General features: G+C 38.7%; 2 protein-coding genes across 2 annotated transcripts in view; both read right to left on the bottom strand.

Moving 5' to 3' along the window:
• LOC111661708 (C-type mannose receptor 2-like) overlaps positions 1-4,459 on the bottom strand; it is an 11,229-nt gene extending 6,770 nt beyond the window's left edge. Inside the window, exons 1-4 of the mRNA XM_087176358.1 lie at positions 4,319-4,459; positions 3,957-3,997; positions 3,222-3,596; positions 2,316-2,657 (exon numbers count right to left, since the gene is read on the bottom strand). Coding sequence (XP_087032484.1) covers positions 2,316-2,657; positions 3,222-3,596; positions 3,957-3,990 — 751 coding nt within the window. The 5' untranslated portion in view covers positions 3,991-3,997; positions 4,319-4,459. The remainder of the gene's footprint in view (positions 1-2,315; positions 2,658-3,221; positions 3,597-3,956; positions 3,998-4,318) is intronic.
• A 1,534-nt stretch (positions 4,460-5,993) lies between these two features.
• Positions 5,994-19,405, bottom strand: LOC111661707 (solute carrier family 12 member 3-like). The gene is made up of 27 exons (XM_023415364.2): positions 19,224-19,405; positions 18,860-19,016; positions 18,197-18,334; positions 17,975-18,050; positions 17,092-17,187; positions 16,369-16,508; positions 15,839-15,949; positions 15,612-15,723; positions 15,195-15,325; positions 15,014-15,098; positions 14,127-14,284; positions 13,868-13,975; positions 13,496-13,619; positions 13,174-13,275; positions 12,413-12,568; positions 12,150-12,249; positions 11,770-11,881; positions 11,535-11,669; positions 11,128-11,234; positions 10,851-10,933; positions 10,655-10,723; positions 9,548-9,652; positions 9,193-9,304; positions 8,690-8,776; positions 8,006-8,141; positions 7,777-7,844; positions 5,994-6,729 (listed from the first exon to the last, which is right to left on the bottom strand). Exons 1-27 carry the CDS (start codon positions 19,403-19,405, stop codon positions 6,591-6,593), a joined length of 3,129 nt encoding a protein of 1,042 aa, XP_023271132.1. The 3' UTR covers positions 5,994-6,590.
• Positions 19,406-19,683: the final 278 nt, after the last annotated feature.

Raw genomic sequence — 19,683 nt, 5'->3', positions numbered from 1 at the left:
GATCTGGAAAGCGAGCTCTGTCCTGGGCTGCCCCCTAGACTCCATTGAGGAAGTAGGTGACAGGAGGATGTTACCTAAGCTGACATCCATCATGAACAATACCTCTCACCCTCTGCATGACACTGTAGGGTCTCTGAGTAGCTTCTTCAGCAGCAGACTTTTACATCCTCGCTGTAAGAAGGAGAGGTTCCACAGGTCCTTCATTCCAGCAGCTGTCAGACTCCACAACTCCTGCTCTTCCTGACCATGTGCAAACTTGTCTGTGCTGCAGAGTTATGAGGAAAATTACCGCCCCCAAACAGGATTGGATTTTATTTTTATCCTTCTGCTCGCACCTCTTCATGAAAACGATTCATAGCATTTAGTGTTGGTAGATCTATACTGCCATCTGCTGTTCACACTGAAATGAAACGTGTTTCACTTTTTTTCGTGTGTGAGTTATGTATAGATTTTAAACATGGCATGGAAATTCATGCTGCTATAACAAGTTGTCTTTTTTTTCAACTCAAATGTCTGAAAATTGAATCAAAAGTTCTTTTTTTTTTTTTTTTTACAATATTATATATTTGAAATGTATACATGTAAAATGTATGTTAGATCATGCCTGTGGAAGTAGACGGGATCACTCCATTGTTTAACAGTTTATTGTTGAACAGTTTCAACAGCAGAGAAATCACTTATCCATTTAAACAAAACTCCAAAAACTGTAATAATAACATAAATGTGATTTTACATGATGTTGCTGGATCTTAAGCACAACATCAAAAAGTAAAACATGAATATAGACTGGTGTTTCATTCCTGTTGTCTCTTGTAAGCAGATTACCTTATATACTGACGTGAGAGAAAACTAAGTTTTAAATGACTAAATTTAAAACAAAGTTTTAGATTACAGTCGAGACAGACGGCTGCCCACGATGTGCCTGGTTCTGCTCAAGGTTTCTACCTATCAGAAAGAGTTTCTTCTTGCCACTGTTGGCAAGTGCTTGCTCATCGGGGAACGGTGAGTCTCTTTAAAAAAGATGTGTATAAGAGACAGCTGTACATATTACGCAATATTTGAGCTTTGTTGCTGATGTAATTTCATTTCATTTAGATTCCTCTTTCAGACACAGCTCACATATATACTGGCATGAATAAAATTTATAAAAACAACTATAGGCAATGTGAACAATCACATATTTCTACAGTGAAATAAAACCTAGTTTCAGTCTATTTATTTGACAATCAATTTAAAGCAATGAATGAAGTCATCGGTTGTACAGTACAAGTTTAACCTAAAGGACTTATCCTGGAAAACCACGGTATGCCACAGTGATGAAATGTACCCAAGTACATTTACTCAGATGATGTACTTAAGTAAACATTTGAGATACTTGTACTTTACTTGAGTGTTTCTATTTGATGCTACTTTCTACTTGTGGGAACTTTTGAGTGCAAATCAAAAATGAAATGAAATGGTAAGTAATTAAGTAATATAAGTAATTAATTCCTGAGTGAAAACAAAAAGGGTAACTATTATAGAAGCTAATACAAAGAAAGTAAAGGACTAACTAAATCACTAGAGCCATGCAAAATAATATCAAGAATGAAGTAGTAAACTCTGTATTGATGAAAGTATCTCTACAATCCTCCATTATCTCAGCGCTCATGACTGAGCTGCACTGTTTGCTAAAATTAGATCAAATATGACCTTTTATATTGGTAATTAAAGCCAGGCCAACATTGGGAATGAAAAGGTGTGCTAGCAGGCAGCTAGCTAACATCAGTGAGCTAAACTGTAACTTCAGGCTAAAGTTAGAAACTAGCTAACAATAGTTAGCCTAACTGTAACTTAAATCAATAGTTAGAAACTAGATAACATTAGTTAGCTAAACTGTAACTTAAGGCTAAAGTTAGAAACTAGCTAACAATAGTTAGCCTAACTGTAACTTAAATCAATAGTTAGAAACTAGATAACATTAGTTAGCTAAACTGTAACTTAAGGCTAAAGTTAGAAACTAGCTAACAATAGCGCCCATCCATAGATACCAGATGTGTATAAGAGACAGGTGTCAGTCTACATTCACACCTAAACTAATGGCATTGTTAGAGGAGCAGTTCCTTCACATAGGTCGGTCATCGTCATCAACTGTTAACATTTCAGCACATAAGAATTAATACAGACTATGATCAAAGAAATAAATCATTATAATATTTTGGTTAAACCCATCTGGAAAAAAACCACTGAAGGAGATTCATGCATGCATAAAAAAATAACTAAACAGATAATAATTGTAAACTCAGTGGGTCAAAACAGATCTTTGAAAAACTCACCTTTATAGCAGAAGAAGGGTTTTCTTTCATGACATTGATCAGTGCCCCATTTTCCTGATGTCTTTAAAAGAACACATTTGTTTGGACCTTTTCCATCTCTAAATGACTCATGATCCCAGTGTCTGAAAGAGAAAATGCTCCCATCTGACCAAGTCCAGGTGTCTCTGAACAAGCCGATCCACAATTGTTTTTCTTTGGTCATGTTCTTTTCTTCTGTTAGTTCAACATCTTGTAACTGGCGTTCTCCACTGACCAGGTCTGTGTGATATTCTCTGCAGTAGCTCTGAGCCTGTGTCCATTTTTTATCCTTATTAATCAAATGGTATTTATCACTTGAGCTTTCTGTGGAGTGAACAGACAAACAAGCATCATAAGAAATGCCTTCTTTTTTATTTTTTACAATTTGGCTAGTCTTAGAAAATTCAATTTTTTTCCGACAGATGAAACAACAACAGCAAAAATAAGTCCTTGATTCAACAGTAGTTAAATGTGGCTCAGGAGCTAGATCGGATCAGGAGCTAATCAGAGGGTCGGCTCCTGCAGTTTGCATGTTAAAGTGTCCCTGGGCAAGAAAATGAACCCCAAAATTGCCCCCGATGTATCATCAGTGTGTTAGAAAAGTGCTGAAGGCAAAGTAAAAGCCCTCTATGAACAGATGAGTGAACTGGTGAATGTGGCTGGTAGTGTGAAGCACACAAGACTACAACATCGCCACATTCATGCAGTCCATTTACCATGTATTAGATGAATCATTTTTTTAACATCACCCAGGGTTTTACTTCGTCCATATGAATAAATGAGGTGTATGTCCACGTGGAAAACAATTATTAGACAGGATGACGTGCTGAACACACGTGATAGAATAGGCTACTCATGACAGTAAGAATATTAACCACATATGCTCACCATCGTAGCAGATGAATGACTTTGCCTGTTTACATGGAAAATCGATCAGTTGACGTGCAGTGTTCATCGAAACACAGTTCTCACGAGGTTTATGATCATCCGGCTCCCCTTCTTTCCATAGTGTGTGTGTTTCATTGTACTCCACTCCAGGTAGAGACCAGTGCCACTCCCTTTCTCCTGTGTTGTTGTTGTACAACCCAATCCAGGCTTTAGTTTGAGCCTCTAAGTTACGGAGTCTCTTTATGTCTGTCATGTTATACACTGTGGCCAGGTCAGTATACTTCTCTCTACAGTACGACTGAGCTTCATCCCAGGTCTTAGTCTCTTTAATGAAGTGGTACTCATAGAAGTGACATGTGGAGAAAGGACAATGACCTACAGAGAGAAAATACTGTAGTGTTAGAGCTACTAGCATGACACAGATCTAAAATCATAAGCTCCACATTTTGTTTGTACACCTTGCCACCTTAATTTAAATGTGGCTCAGTGCCCAGTCTAATTACTTGATTTATTTTTATCGACCCAGCATAAACTGTAGTGATCCTCAACACAACAATGTAACAAAAAGGGAAATTACAAAAAAGGTTAAAGAGCCCACTGGACTATTTGACTTTGAATAAACTTTCACTTCAGTAATGATCAGTGACATATAAACATCAAATTGTAGATACAAGTATTTAAAAAAAGAATTGCAGCAGTAATACTGCCCGATATCTGGTAAGATAATTCCCTTACCCATCAGAACGAGTAGAAACAGACTCCACTGCATCTTTGCTCTGTTGGGGGAAACTGATATTTTAGTGTGCAGCAAACCAGTCACAGTGATTCTGATATAGATTGTGGCAGTTTAAAGAAAATGTGCGGTTAAGAAACACAAGCAAAGTGTACCACCCTCTCCAGGAAGCAAAGTAATGCTTAGAGGCAAACATGCAAACTATGATCAAACCATGAAAAGATCTAACAAAACCCTAACTTTGCTTAAAATTATATTTAGTATGAAGGAGTAATGAAGGAAAACAACAACGCTCGCTGTACTGTCCACCTCTGCACACACAGTAAATGATATATCTAGGTTACACAACAGAATCATAACTTACATGGCCTGATTCCCTCTCCCAGCACCTTCAGTCTGATGTCTCTCCTTGATGAGGTGATGACGACTACTCAAATATTGACCTGGTAGGTGCTGTCTTATACCTTAATAGGCTACCAGCATTTCAATATTCAAATACAGAGGACTCAGATCTCTATCATGACGAAGAAATTATACATGGATGTCACGAACATAGTTTACATAATGTAACTTTAAAAAAAAAAAACAGAAGTGGGACATACTTCCCTGTCGACTGCCCAACATGCAGGAACAAAGATGCTATTCTACAATATCCACTAATAAGAAAAATGTATTTAATTCATGTTAACTACTTAAAAAGACGCCTGATTTTCGCATTGTCCAAAATTCAACTTGGAAAATTCAAAGATAACATTTACTCCCTGAGTTATTGAGGTATTAGTGTTATTATGATTTTAATCCATGGATTGAATATTATAACATTGAGGTTTTATCGTGCCCAGGAAAGTGTTTACCGTTGACACTAATAACTCATTGTCCTTTAGGAGATTCACAATTTAATTTAATATTATAGAAAACAAACATATCACAGTTTTAAGAAGATAAAAATGACATCAAACACAGTCGGTAAAAATAGTGCACAATAATAAAATTTGAAAGAAATAGAGTCACAAAACCACCTGTTGGAGAAAATGTAGAATTTACTGTACATATTACGCAATATTTGAGCTTTGTTGCTGATGTAATTTCATTTCATTTAGATTCCTCTTTCAGACACAGCTCACATATATACTGGCATGAATAAAATTTATAAAAACAACTATAGGCAATGTGAACAATCACATACTTCTACAGTGAAATTAAACCTAGTTTCACTCTATTTATTTGACAATCAAATTAAAGCAATGAATGAAGTCATCGGTTGTACAGTACAAGTTTAACCTAAAGGACTTATCCTGGAAAACCACGGTATGCCACAGTGATGAAATGTACCTAAGTACATTTACTCAGATGATGTACTTAAGTAAACATTTGAGATACTTGTACTTTACTTGAGTGTTTCTATTTGATGCTACTTTTTACTTCTGGGAACTTTTGAGTGCAAATAAAAAATGAAATAAAATGGTGGACATTTATGACATATAGTAATTCATAGGCCTACTGTTATTTAGTAATTACACTAGAAGCTCAAGGTCCGTACATAGCACTAATCTTACAAAAACAACGATTCGTCTAGTCCTAACAAGGGCTAGTAATAAATTACATATACATACAATATAGTAAATAGAGTGGTTTTTGACACACCATATTATCAGTTTTCAAAATCTTGCACAGCTTCCTATAAAATGTATTTATTTGCAAAGTTCTCCACTGCAGGACCAATAAAGGACTATCCTATCGTATGTACAGTAGATTTCAAGGAAAAACAAGTGGCGTTAAGTTAAGATTCCATACGTTGCACAAGCTTCTATAAGGGTATATTAAATAACACAATTAAACAGGCTAGGTTATAGGTTGTTGTATTTTGTATATTGTACATAGTATTTTTTGATATTTGATTAATTTTCTTTTATCTCTTCTGATATTTTATTTATTTTATTTTAGTTTCATGTATCTATACATAAAATAACACATGTATACTTCATGTTTCCTTATATATAAATGGCATTCAGAGTGGAGGGCAAAGGAAGAATGACCTTGTGCAGGGAAACTTTTACACTGTGCACCTTGACTTGGAGTTGAAGGCCTTAACAGTCACCACATCTCAGCCCAAATAAAGAGCAATAGGAAATTTTTGCAGCGACATGTTAGACAGCGATCTCCATCACCATTATCAAACCACCATATAAGGGAGTATATTTTGGAAGAATGCTTCTCAGTACTTTTGTTGAACAACCCTAACCATCACAGTGTTGTTCCAGGAGCAGCATCTGCAGGAACCTCAACTCCTCCCCTCTCTTTGCTTGCGCTGTCAGCTGTTGCCATTGGAAAGCATCTAAGATGGTGCTGGCATCCACATGATCCTGAAGATGATCTTGATATCAGTGATGCAAGTAACTGCATTGGTGTTATTTTCCATCCCTGCCCATGATGATACACTGCATAAGTACATGTTCAAATATTGATACGTTTGTTAACTCATCCTTGGCACCAATTGCACATCTTGGACACCCTTTTTTTTTTTAAAACTTATATCACTTATGTGGGTTTTTTTTTTTTACCCAGGTCATTGTTTTGATTTAATGTCTGAAAATATCCATCCTTGTAAGACTTGTCCATCTATCTAATGCAGGATTTTACTGGCAGTAGAAAGTGAGGACGTTCTGCTGGTTTCCCCGTATCAGCACCGCAGGGCAGTGGAGGCCACAGGTCAGAGTATCCAGCCAGGCCATGTACAGAGCCCTGGGGCAGTCACTCTGCGGCACAGGGAGGCTCCTTGGAAAAAAACAAAAAAAACCCAGCACATTTACATATAACATAACAGAACAACAAGAACAAATGCTGCTTGTATTTTACCTTTGACCAAAGCATTGTACAAGTCAAATATAGTGTACGCTGTGGTTTGCAACAATAACAAAGATACCTAATCTTTCCCGTGTCTCTGAACAAGACTGCCATGGAAATAGCCAAGGACTGAGGGCTCTTTGTGCATAATTTTGCATCCTTTTAAACATCAGTGAATGCATTGTTTTTATCTGAGAGGCCTGTATACACGTTTCACCTATATCATCCCACACACTGATACTGCAGAACAATATCCACACTACATGTCAGAAATTCATACTTTTCTCTTGTAATTTTGAATCTTTTAATGAGCTAAATGATCATTAGTTCCAATAAAGAGAAATCTGAATGCTTCAGGATACTGTGATATTTCTGATAATAGTGTGTTTCTAACTGCGTGGCAACAGTTTGTTGAAGTCCCTTTCCTGTTTAATATAACGACTAATGGTTTTGTGGATGAATTACACAGTCCAAATACATTTGGCCATATAGAGTAATTTCACTGTTGAAGCTGGTGGGACTTTCTGAATCGGAATTAAAACTGGTATTTAACTCATGATATATTATATGTATGTGTGCCCATAGGAGGAGTTATAGTTGTTAAAAAATACATTGATAATCACTTATATCTGCTTAAACCTACATTATAGTGTGATATGAACCATTTGTAAAGCTTGTAAATGATAAGTAAGAGTAATTAATTCTGACACAGAAGATGAGAATATAAGGATGGAGGTGGGAGGAAGTGACGCCATGGAGATGCCGCTTTGAGAAATGGGGAAATTACTAACTGCCCTCTTTAAGAGAGATCCTACCTTCTCCATCTACATCAGAGGCGACGGACCTCAAAGGAAAGCTAAACAAACGCCATGTGCATTAAATGTGCTCTATTTGCAGTAAATCAAATGAGGCTTGATGTAATGTTTTCAGGAAACCTGCCATATGCAAAACTGAACTTATAATGTAAACTGTACTCACACAAGCACGAGAGCAGCATGTTGTGAATTCCTGCGGATGATTTCATTCAGCCTCACTTTTCTCTCAGACTGTGGGAGGAGGAGATGAAAGTGAGACACTGACTAATAATGCGTTGAAACGCACATACATTTGACCAAGTGGATGACATTAAAAGGGACAGCATGTTGTCTCAAATGAAGGAAGTGAATTATGTATACACTCACACGCGGATACACACGCGCACACACACCTTAAGTTTGAAGGCCTCGAACTCTTTGTCAGATATTTTCCATGGGGCGCTTTGTCTCAAATCTTCGACTGAGATGCCATCCTGCTGTTCATCGTGTAGCCTGAAGGGGGCGACACTGTCCACAAACCTACTCAGGCTGAGAGGCAACAAGAACAGGAGGACAGGGGTCAGTTTGGCATATTGGGCAGAGATTAAATTCAATGAAATTAAAACATAACAACAGAAATCCAGTTTCATTCAGTCATTTGGGGTGTGAGGCTTGAAAGTAGCATTTAGGTGAGTCAAACTCAGACATGCACAAGGTGATTTTTTTCCTCAGTAGCCTCCCAAATAACAAAGCAAATCCATCCTATACTTGGGCCACATGCTTTTTTTCCTTCTGAGCCAGTATGCACCCGATACCACGACAAGAATTTGGCCAATATACAGCATGACTGTCAGATGCTACTCCCTTATCTGGACCAATTCTGACGCACACACAGAAAATGTTCCGGCTGTCAGACAGTACTGGAGGATAACAGCTGGACTCTGCCCAGATGTGGAAGTGTATAGGCCAGATGCAGGCAACCCAGGCATATTTTGGGCCAGAATGTTCATTTTGCTATCTAGGCTACAACTGTTAAATTTTCTTGTGAATGTAACTTTGAAAAATGAAATGAATGTAATTGGGTTTTGTGGACATACTTCTTGGCGTGCGGACGCTTCTCGCTGTCTGTCATGACGATAACGTCATTAAAATCCAGACGGAACCTCTTCAGCAGAGCGACCATCCTAAAACGAAAAAATAGATAAATAAAAATGTTCACGAATTGCAGAAAGATGCATTTAAAACTTTACACTGCCAACAGCTTGCAGTCGAAGATACAGGTGTAGAAATGCAGACCAATGCAAGACCCAATCATGTCATCATCAGCTTATGTATTCATCAATTTCAACACATTTGTTATACAAACTTGGATGTTTTATGGGGAAATCATTCATTCATTATTAGTTGCAGGCTTTACTATGAATTCTTCTCTTTTTTCCAAAATGACCTGACCGTATATGGAGTATGCATGTTCCATTCCAAACAGGTTGCATTGTGAATTGATTTTGCAGCTCAGGAAGTGGAAAACATACAGGGACGTGACCAAAAACGTATTCTTTCTAAGTGGTTGGTGTGTGATGGTAAAATGGAGGAAACCTACTCGTTGCGGCCTTCCTCCATGTTTTGTTCATCTCCCACGATGAAGACCCTGACCTTACTGCTGCGCCAGTGTTTCCTCCTGGTGAGCAGGTAAGGCACCAGCAGAGTCAGACCTTAAAAGAAACAAAGAAGAGAGAGACAGCAACTAAGGAAGAGGAGCCAACTCAAAGGGGAAGGATGAAGATATGGCTGAAGGTAGAAGGTGACACGCCTACTGTTTATTTTAAAACTGAGATGTTTATACTGATTATCATCTCATCCATATTATTTTATGTGAATTCGATGTTGTACATATATCCACATATAACTTGTGTATTGTGCTTGTTTTGTCAGATGTAACCTGTCTTTGGGCTCACCTCCATCATCAGCTATCCAGTAGACGTCAATGGTCTTCTTCCCCTGGTCATTCTGAAACACCGTCTTGATCTGATCACTGTCACATTTATCGGAGATGTCGTCGACTGTAACAGCAAGGGGAGGAAGAGTGAGGTGTGGGGGCAGTAATTAGATTTTACCTACTTATTTATTCAAGTAATATTAGGAAGAAATATTGAACTCCCTGCTGTGTTTACAGAGTTATTCTCTTGATAAATGTTTGGATTCAGTTTTTCCTACAGTTAAAGTTTGAATGGAAACATAGTATAAAGCATGATGGTGCAATCATTAGAGCAATTTAGTGAACAAGGTACAAGGTAATGACTGTCAAACACTGAAATTTATGTGGAAACTCAGACAGGTTTTTGCATTTTAACAAACGTAGCCAAAAATAAAATAAAAATGAAAATCTTCTTTCTTATGGGAAATTTCAATAATTTGTCCCAGCAATATTTAAGTCCTGAAAGATGAGATGAACTATGAGGAGGACACTTTGTGTTTGACAAAGAAGCGACATTTTGGGTCAGTTTTAGAACACACACCAACAGACTGGACAGCTTATCTACAAAAGAACAGATTTGTTTTAAATGCAGTTTCATTAAAAGGAGCAATATGTAAGTTTTGCTATTGCTTCATAGCTTGTGCTAACAGCTGTCTTGGCAAGAGCTTCAGTCGTGTTTGTGAGACAAGAAGTTATAATACACCCTCTGAGCAGCACTGCTTCTCCAAGGCAGACTTGAAGCTACAGCGACAAAAACAGAATCAAAACAAAAGAGTTTCTTTCCACTGCTGGAGACCACTCTTGGTGAGTGAAGCGATGAAGTTTAAAGCTGAACTTGTAATGCTTCCCCTAGACTGGTAAGTAATCAGCTGCTAATGCTAACGATTGCTGTGCAGCAAAAGCAAAACTTACAAATAGTTTCATTAAAAGAACTAAAAATGTTTAAGATCCTATATCAGTTGCAGTTAGTCACTTGGATCGATTCTAATTTATGGGTTTAGGTGATGCACCAGGGAATTATTGTGAGTCAATATGTTTTCAAAATACTGTAATCCAGTGTTTATGTGTGCATACAGTGAGTGCTCACCTGATACCCTCTCAGGAGACTGCTGGTCGTCATTTTCATCAGATCTGTCAGGCTCGAAGCTGTGGTTCACTGGAGGAAAGATATTACATCCTCAAACGGTTTTGTTTGTTTTTTTTTTCTTTTTCAAATTGCACAGACATGTCATATTGCAGGAAATCACACAGAGTAAACTCAAATTAATGTATGGATTTTTAACCTTCACTTTCAAACTGGTCAAAGATATCCAGCCCGTCCATCATCCTCAGGATACACAAACAGTAGTTGGAGTCAAAGGTATCACTAAAGACAAGAACAGCAACCGTAACCACATTGACATTACATTTGAATCACATTTTTAGTTTCTGCAACAGTAACCTTTTTCAGTCTGCAAAAATTTGTCACACCATGCAGAGCTATGAAATCTTTTGGTGTCAATAAAACCATGAAAAACAAGCAAGGCTGCTTCAAAGCACAAATGATAATGACCAACTTACTATATGGTGTTGATGTAATCTTCAATGCTTTCAGAAGAACTGTCCCTCCAGTTTGTCTTGAAGCCCAGGACCAGAGTGTTGGGCTTCAGCTTTCCGAGACCAGAAGCCTTGCAAATGACAACAAAAATGATTTGTCAAGTTTCAGAATAAAAGCATAAAACGAGAAACATACTGTAGGTAGATATATTTGTTTGTGCAGATATACTATGATTAACCGTTCTTCTGAAAGAATCCAATAGATGATATGTTGTGAGAAACAAATGAAAAATGAAGATGAGAGATAAAATAAAGGACGCAAGTTATTCACGGCCCAAAAATGATTTTAAGATGTTGCCACATACAGTACATTCCCTTGTAGATGAGTTTTGTACATTTAAAGCTGTAATTAAAGATAATGGAAGTTGTACCTGTAGCAAGTGCCGAGCTCCACCTCTGAGACTGTGTGCACTGAAAGGAGTATAAAACGAGCGCACCTTTCTCTTGTTCATCCACTTTACCAACCACTCTGTGGCATCCGGCGGCCGAGTCTGCCTCTCCTGTTCCTAAAGGAGGCCGCGAATTCAACCACATCTTTAGATAACAACTCAATGTAACCAAAGACATAAACTTTTGGAACAAAGTCATTGAGACTGAGCGACTGACCGTGATTATGTCGCCGCAGATCATGAGGCTTATATGCTTGGTGAAGGAGCCAACAAAGTCCACCAGTGCAGGTCGCTGGTTTGGGGGTCCAGTCAGGACAAGACACTGGGGTCTGAGAGAACACATAAGAGAGAAGAAATCAAAGTCAAAGATAACTGTTTTAATCCTTGCTTTCACCACTGATGATCACCTGTAAAAGACAGAATGTAAATACAGCGCTGTTCTACTAAATGAGAATGAGGAAATGGATTAATGGACAAATACTATCAGAGAGAATTGGTTTGGTGTTTTACACTCATTGGCCGCGTTCTCATACAATAATTAACTGACATGAGAGTTGAGGATAATTGATACATAAATAAATTGAGATTTTCACTCACCTAAAGTTCTTGACGTGATCCTCCACACCAGACAGAGAGACAGAGTATGACAAAGCCATGTTGTATGTACCTGCCTGGACTGATGATCCCCAGTTTACCTCTATGATTAAAAAAAACAACACACACAAGTGATGGCGGTATCAACTCACTGTGAGCACATCATAGAAGCCACACTTATTTCAATCTTTGATCCAGGCCACATTAGTCTGATCAGATGAATTTCAAGATACGTTGTTTGCTTTTTTTTTTTTTTTTTGACTTACTTGGCTTGTTGTAGTTGACGTATCCAAACAGGAAGAAGATGATACTGAAGGTGATGAGAGCAGCCCACCAGGTCAACAGGAACATCAGAACTACAGAGATCACTGCTCCGAACAAAGCCGTCCATTTACTGTAGTAGTGAAATGATGGCCTCCAACCTAAAGGGAGTGACAGTGAGAAATAGAGGACTCTTAGGTACCATAACACAGAATCTCTAATCTCATATACATTCAGATCATGATGTCCATCAAATTAGATTTTGAGACTTTTCGCCATTCAGTAGATTCGGAAATTGAAATGACCTGCCTCTGCCTCCACTAATTCATTTTCTGTGTCTGATAAAGGGTGGCCAGAGACCTATCCCAGCAAGCAGCGGGAATACAGAAAAAAGATTGATTTCGTAAAGCTCCATTCCCTATGATCACCTGTATATCAATGCAAAGAGGTGGGAAACATTTTTTACTTTCAACTGTCCTTGTTATGTTAATGAGGCTGCAATCCAGGTACAGCTTTCAGGATTATTACATTATGGTTTTCTAGGGAATAATCAGGAAATTTAAACAAAGTCTTTGGTAAAATTCGCAGGTATGGAGTGACCTCATGGCCGAGGGGTTCAGTGGACTGATCATGAACTGTGTGCTAATGTGCTAGCAGATTTGTGACACCAACACGGTCTGTGTCTACAGGTAAGGTAACAATGAAAGAAGGAACACTTGTGTCTAGTCTTGTATATAGTGGGGTGGTGTGTGAGAAGGACACTCACCAGGGGAGTTGGTGATTGAAGCGTGAAAGCAGCTGAAGTTAATGAGACAGTAGGAACACAGGAAGAAGTTGGAGATCAAGGATGCGATGATGTTCAGCTCACCTATAATGACACAGAAGGGAGAAATCAAAAACACATTCAAATCCAGAGATATATAAAGGTATTAACAAACTCATGAAATCTCTTTAAACTGTTCTCTCTTTACTTAAGTATTCAATCATTATAACAAGAACAAAAATTTAGTGAAGGGACTGGCATATAACAAATGTGTGCAACAATAATTCCAGTAACAAAAATTACGACAGAATTAGATCACACCCACCAATGAGAATGAAGGCCACAGCAATAATGTAGCAGAGGATATAGGCCCGGAGTGGCTCATCATTTTTCCCATAACCCTTTGCAAAGAATCCAATGTACGGATATATATTGTCTCTGCACAGACACTGGAACATAAAGCAGAAGATATTCAGCTTAAAATGTGTGTTAGACTTCACTACATTTATACATACTAAATATGGTGTCTCCCCTGGCCATCCAACAATGTCATAAATCTCAAGATACTCTACAATACAGAACAATGCACCATATTTATATTTCATTGCTTTGTATTTGATTTTTATTACTAACAAAAGTGGCATTTTCATAGATGTATCAGAGAGTTTCACGCTGGGTCTTGCCTGTGGTTTCTCACCTGAAAGACTTTAGGAGCGGAGACAAGGAAGCCAAGAGCAGATGACAAGCTGGCTGCAAACACACCAGCAGTGATAAGGTGGGACAGACCTGAAACTTGGCCCAGAACCTGGTTGGAATAGTCATCATAAAGAATCAAGGATTTTATATTATCACATGTCCCATTGTACTAATCCACTGAGACTTATGGGATAAAAAAAGATGTCAAATGTTAATTTCATTATAAATAGAGGGCTTATTGCAACTAAATTGAATGGTACCTTTGAACTGTTGGCCAGACCATAAATACAAGAGTTTGACTCAATGCACTCTGTGAAGTTCCAGCCCAGTTTACATCCTTGACCCACACACCCATCAGTGATGTTCCCACTCAGAATGTCACTTATATTTCCAGAAGCATCCCGTATGACACACGACCCTGAAGCAAAAGGAAGATCCAAATATTATAGTAACAGTGTAATGTGATATTTCAGACTGTAGGTGAAGCCGCAGCACCCTTTTTATAATTTTTTTCTGAGTGATTCCCTACCATAAAGGTTGATAAAATTTGTTTTTGATATGGCTTACAAGTACAAACTAAGAGGTTTCATGGGTCCCTAGGTTACTGGCATCCAAGACCAAACCTGGGGCCAGTATTGCTGCTCTTTTCGACAACAGCTGCTTGTGACATTATTGGTGATTGCTGCTGCCAATGATGATGTTCTTTCTCTTTTGTGGTTATTCAAGTTGACAACATTTTGGGTCTCCTTGGATAGGATCTGGCTTACTTGGGTCCTTTTCCATTCAGGTCTCTCCTTTTCTGAAAACTGGAATGAATTGTTTTTTGGAAGTCTTAGTCCTGGCTAGAGGTAGTTTATATCATGATCCTCATGATTCATGAAGATGACACATGAAGTGTGATGTCATGAAATTTTGATGTCAAAGTCTATCACATTTCTATTTTTACTACTGTTCTGAGCTACCAGCCATCTCACGCTCATGCAGTATACTGACGACACTGCCCTTGATATAAGTGATAAACCCTCATTCCCAATGCCTCCTGTCTCACCCCCTACACTCCAAATAACTCCCACTGGTTCAGATAATTACCCAATCAAATCACAGGCAAATAAATACTAAATAAAAGCATGTTAAATGAGTAGCTTACCAGCAGTTACAGAAATAGCTATATAGCTGATTGTAGTCCAGAAAATGGCCATGAGGGTGCCTTTGGGGATAGCAGTAGCAGGGTCCTGCAAAAGGAAACAATATACATTTCAACATTCATGTAGTTCTTGTTGTCAGCTGTAGTGTAAGAATATCACTATAGCTCTTCTTTCCTATCATACTTTGAGGTCTCCAGAGATGTTGGCTCCAGACAGAATGCCGATGGCGGAGGGGAAGAAAATGGCAAACATCTGGAAAAAGTTGTTTTCAGGTCCTCTCCAGTCTGGTTTTAGGTTTGACATGAAGATTTCACCTGGTGACAGGTAATAAAAAAACAGTCCACTATTCTCTACTTTCTTGTTACAGGTGCAACTACTAATGCTTCATCCCTGGTAACCCGTTTCATATTGTTGCAGAAACAGATTTATGTTCCCTTTAACTGTGCTTCATCAGATTCAACCTTTTGAATTTTGCTGTCCCTGAGAGGCACCTTATCCTGCTCCGCATCACTGGAAGAAACTGCAGAATATTTGAGCTTCTGAAGATAACTGAAGTTAAGTTGAATTATCAACAAAATTGCTATATTAAAAAAAACTCACTGTGGTATCCAAAGATGCCCTGGGCCTGTTTCTCTAGACTGGCAGGAATGAATGTGCCCACAAAGTAGTTGGAAAAAGAAACCATGAGAACTGTGAAGAACAAAATCTGGGCCTGAGAGACGGAAACAAAAAAGATATGATAGAGAGGAAAACTTAGTAAGACATAAGGAGATTTATGGGCCACTACATGCAAGCAAACCAAGATCAAAGAGTCAGCAGGTGCTTACCTTGGACTCCCACTCCATTCCAGCCAGTGAAATGAACAGAAGAACAGTCACCGTGATCACACCCACAATACGGAGATCATTGACTGAATCAACCATGACGACACCAAACTCCTGCATACATCAACAAATTATTCACAATACATAAGAAACCAAAAATGGCGCTCAGTTGCATAACATTCTGGTATGTAAGTTATTTTACAGAGCTTCACAGGGCATACTATTTGTCTCAATCCATTTCAGTTAAAATAACTATGGAAATATACCTATATAGAGTGAACTTTGGGTAAACAACAAGTCTGGAATCATCTTAGGACTGTGAGTGTACAGTCACATTGATGCATGGCTTTACAATACTAGTTTATTAATTTCAGATTCTCAAATTCATCTAGGCAGTTCACAAAGAAGAATATTATGTTCAAGTCAAAGCCGCACGTCATGATCTGAAATGAAATTTCAGTAAAGAGTTCAAATAATTGAAACCATGTAAAACAAATTCATTCATTCGTAAAGTACTGAAGCATTATAAGTACCTCCATTAGATCTCTGACCACCTCCGCAAAGCCAACAGTATTGAGAGCACAAGCCAGAGCATTGGCAAAGGAAAAGACCATCCCAATTGGTCCACCAATTTCAGGACCCAGGGAACGGGAGATCATGAAATAAGCCCCACCTGAAAATGCATTTTCAAGACAGAGTCACACAGAAATTAGGTTGTTATCATTAGAATCGATGCTAAAAGTATTTAAAGCAAAAAGAAAACTCTGAGGTGTCACAGTTCATTCATGCATACATTCATTCTGCCTTTTTACAACTGACTTACTCTTGTGTTACTTAGACCCTGCCACACCCTCCTGTTATGCAGTAGCCCCAACTTTCCCTCCTGTCCACCTGACTCTTCCCTGCCCACCTACTCACCTGTTCCCAAATCCCTAATCAAGTCTTAGTATTAATAACGGCCCATTTCCACTCATTCTCTGCCAGACTGTCTGTTCATAATGCTTTCCATGACATAGCTTCCCCACCCTTCTTTATGTTTTTGCTTGCCTGGTTAAGACTATCTGTCTGTTTTTGGATTTATCTGCCTGTCTGTTTTGAACATTTACCAGTGTCTCTGATCTGTGCTATTGAGTCTGCTACACCTTATCTGTGACATATAAACTATGGAAAACCTTTTGACTTGTACACTTGCAATGTTGAAAAACCTCCACATACATGACTTTTACATCAATCTGGAGACACAGGAAGTGACTGACCTGAGATCACCCTGCCGTTGGTGGCGATGGCAGAGATGGAGAGGGCAGTTACTGAGGTCACCGTCACAGACATCAGGATAATTAGGCAGGTTAACACTGACATGAAAAGAAAGAAAGGTATTAATCATTATTGCGAGACTAGTGTCAATACTTTTGGATTTTCATGTTTAAAATAGGGTCCCCTTAGATGTCTGAGCTACATACTATGGATGTACTGTGCATCTTCACATTACTTACATGCTCTCTTCTTGCTGCTGATGTTTTGAGGTGTTTTAGTTCTAGAGAGTTCTTATTTATTTTTGCCTGGACCTCAACAGCAGGGACAGCCCTATAATTGCCAATGTCTGTGACTGACTGACTGACTGACTGACTGACTGACTGATTGATCATGATGATCTTGTAGTTTCAAAATTAATTGGCAGCCTGCAATCTTGCAGATTTAGCACATTTGTCGCTTTTTGGACAAAACCATCGCTACTTAGAAGAGAGTTACCAGTAATAATAAACGGTCCAGCCATATACTAGGTTTTGACCTAGTCTTGTCATGCTTCTAGAGAGCTCATCCTTTATGGTGCCATTAAGGTTATTACAAGGATTCAAATGTATATGATTTGTCATCAGTTTTCAACAAAAAGTCCCAAGATCAAGAGTTGATAGGCCTCTAGTGTACCATGTTTTGTAAGTAAGTTTATGAATCACTTATAGTCAGAAGGATAATGGCACTATGCTGCATATTACAGTTCATGTCTTTGTTTTTCCCTGTCAACCTTAAATCACTATTACCAGGTAGATCAGTACAAGGCATGATCAAGAGTGGAGCAAGGACTGTTACAGCGACAAATAAGAGAATAAATGGGACAGACTGAATGAAGTAATAACTCACAGATGCCCGCCTGAGAAATGATCCACGTCAGGCGGAGAAACAGAATGACTCCCCAGATATTCAGCATGCAACGCATCTGTGGTGAAGTTCAATTAAAAAAAAACAGCTCTGTGGGTGTTTTATATGAAATGTTTGTAAGATTGTTTCATATATAAAGGTGCATGTTCCAGACTCAAATACACACACACACACACACACACACACACACACACCCTCACTCACCATAACTCCAGTCACCCAGCCAAATCGAACAGGAGCTTTCTCCTGTGGACCTTGTGATTCTTCGTGTCCACTGTTAGTGACGAGACTGCTGACTGAGTCGGTGGTGGTTTTTGTTACCTCCATACCTGCCTCCACCTCCTGAGAAAAATACAATTTCAACAAAGAGGGAAACATAAACATTATTGTGCTCTACGCTACACTGTGTTGTTTAGTCTATACTTCAGTATATATCTTGTTAGCCAACTTCTCAAAATTAAGGTTCACACTACTGTCCATCTTCGCTCTAGCTTGGCATATATTTGAATGACACATTTATGTCTCTGTAATGATAATGATGGTGAAAATAATTTAGTCTCTACAGCAAATATTCAAAAACCTCTGGACTTGACTCATTGGTCTGACTAGGTAAAAACTAATTGTGATTACACATATACTGAATAACCATCAGGGTTTTTTTTCATATAAAAACTAATGAGCTTTGACCCTTAATATTCTGTGCTATTTCTTCGAACTTGGTCTAATTAAATGTTTTTGAATGGCCTGCTTTTTACAGTGATCTGTAGTGACTGATTGCTTTTAAAGAATTTAGCGAAAGGTTCTGCCAAGTTACATGATGTTCACAAGTTGCTGTGAGATGTGGTTTCCAGAGGTTGAAAAACGTACATCAAATGCCTTGCGGAGAGCCTCAAGAGAAGGTCGGCTCCTTGACTTCTGGTGTGGCAGGGTGCTGGCATAATTTTCCAGCTGTGGCACCAGGTCTAAGGTGCTGTAGAAGGAAGATCTCCGCAGGTCCATGCTTGAGCCCCGGCTCTCTGATGCACTGTTAGACAAGAGGTCCAAGCAAAAGTGTTTTACAGTAAATACTGAAGTTACATTGTAGTTGTTATGAGCTGCAATTCCTTTAATGGCACAGACTGTCATTTTCATTGTTAACATTATCTAGTTGTGGTTTAACAGTCATCAGTTTTTACTTTGGTTAAGGGGACCCTGTTTAAGTAAAAAAAAAATAGAAGTTAACTACACAAACCTCGCATCCACATCAGACACAACAATGGTGGGAGGAATTTGGAGGTTAGCATCTTGCTGTTGGCTGCTGGCATCAAACTGCTGTGAAGTGTACCTGGAAGGTCCTTCCTCATTGGCTGAGAAACGAACCCGAGAGAGAAAGCCAGGGACTTGCCCATCACGTTTGGATGTGAACTGCCCCATCGGCACGTCTTACTAATTCCTGTGTAAAAGTGTGAGGGGAAAAAAAATGGCTGAGGAAGTCAGATTCAGTGATGCTGCCTACGCATTACTAAGTGATCTTGGGTCTCACTTGGATTCAACCAAGGTGTGACATCACTTAAGGCAATTAATCAGATTTTGCATTGCTCCCTCTGAAGGCAAAACATCCCCAACCCCAAGACCTGTAAACTGACTTTAACGTGTAAAATCAGTGAAGTTCCCCTGTCAGATAAAAGCTTAAATACAGTGTAACACTCTCC

The sequence above is a fragment of the Seriola lalandi genome, unplaced genomic scaffold, assembly GCF_002814215.2.
Source record: "Seriola lalandi dorsalis isolate HSWRI2012SDOR001 ecotype SW California unplaced genomic scaffold, Sedor1 jcf7180002054549, whole genome shotgun sequence".
In the NCBI taxonomy this organism is placed as follows: Eukaryota; Metazoa; Chordata; class Actinopteri; order Carangiformes; family Carangidae; genus Seriola; species Seriola lalandi.
The sequence above is the reverse complement of the archived record's forward strand: the minus strand, read 5'-3'. Positions and strand labels throughout refer to the sequence as shown.

Bases quoted from the DNA above. Each gene is read 5' to 3' on its own strand.
- LOC111661707 (XM_023415364.2), bottom strand. From the start codon at position 19,405: ATGGGGCAGTTCACATCCAAACGTGATGGGCAAGTCCCTGGCTTTCTC. The intron at 15,950-16,368 runs GTACTTATAATG...TGATGTATGCAG, and splicing joins TGGTCAGAGATCTAATGGAG to GAGTTTGGTGTCGTCATGGT. The intron at 9,653-10,654 runs GTGAGCACTCAC...TTGCTGTTACAG, and splicing joins GTCTCCTGAGAGGGTATCAG to TCGACGACATCTCCGATAAA.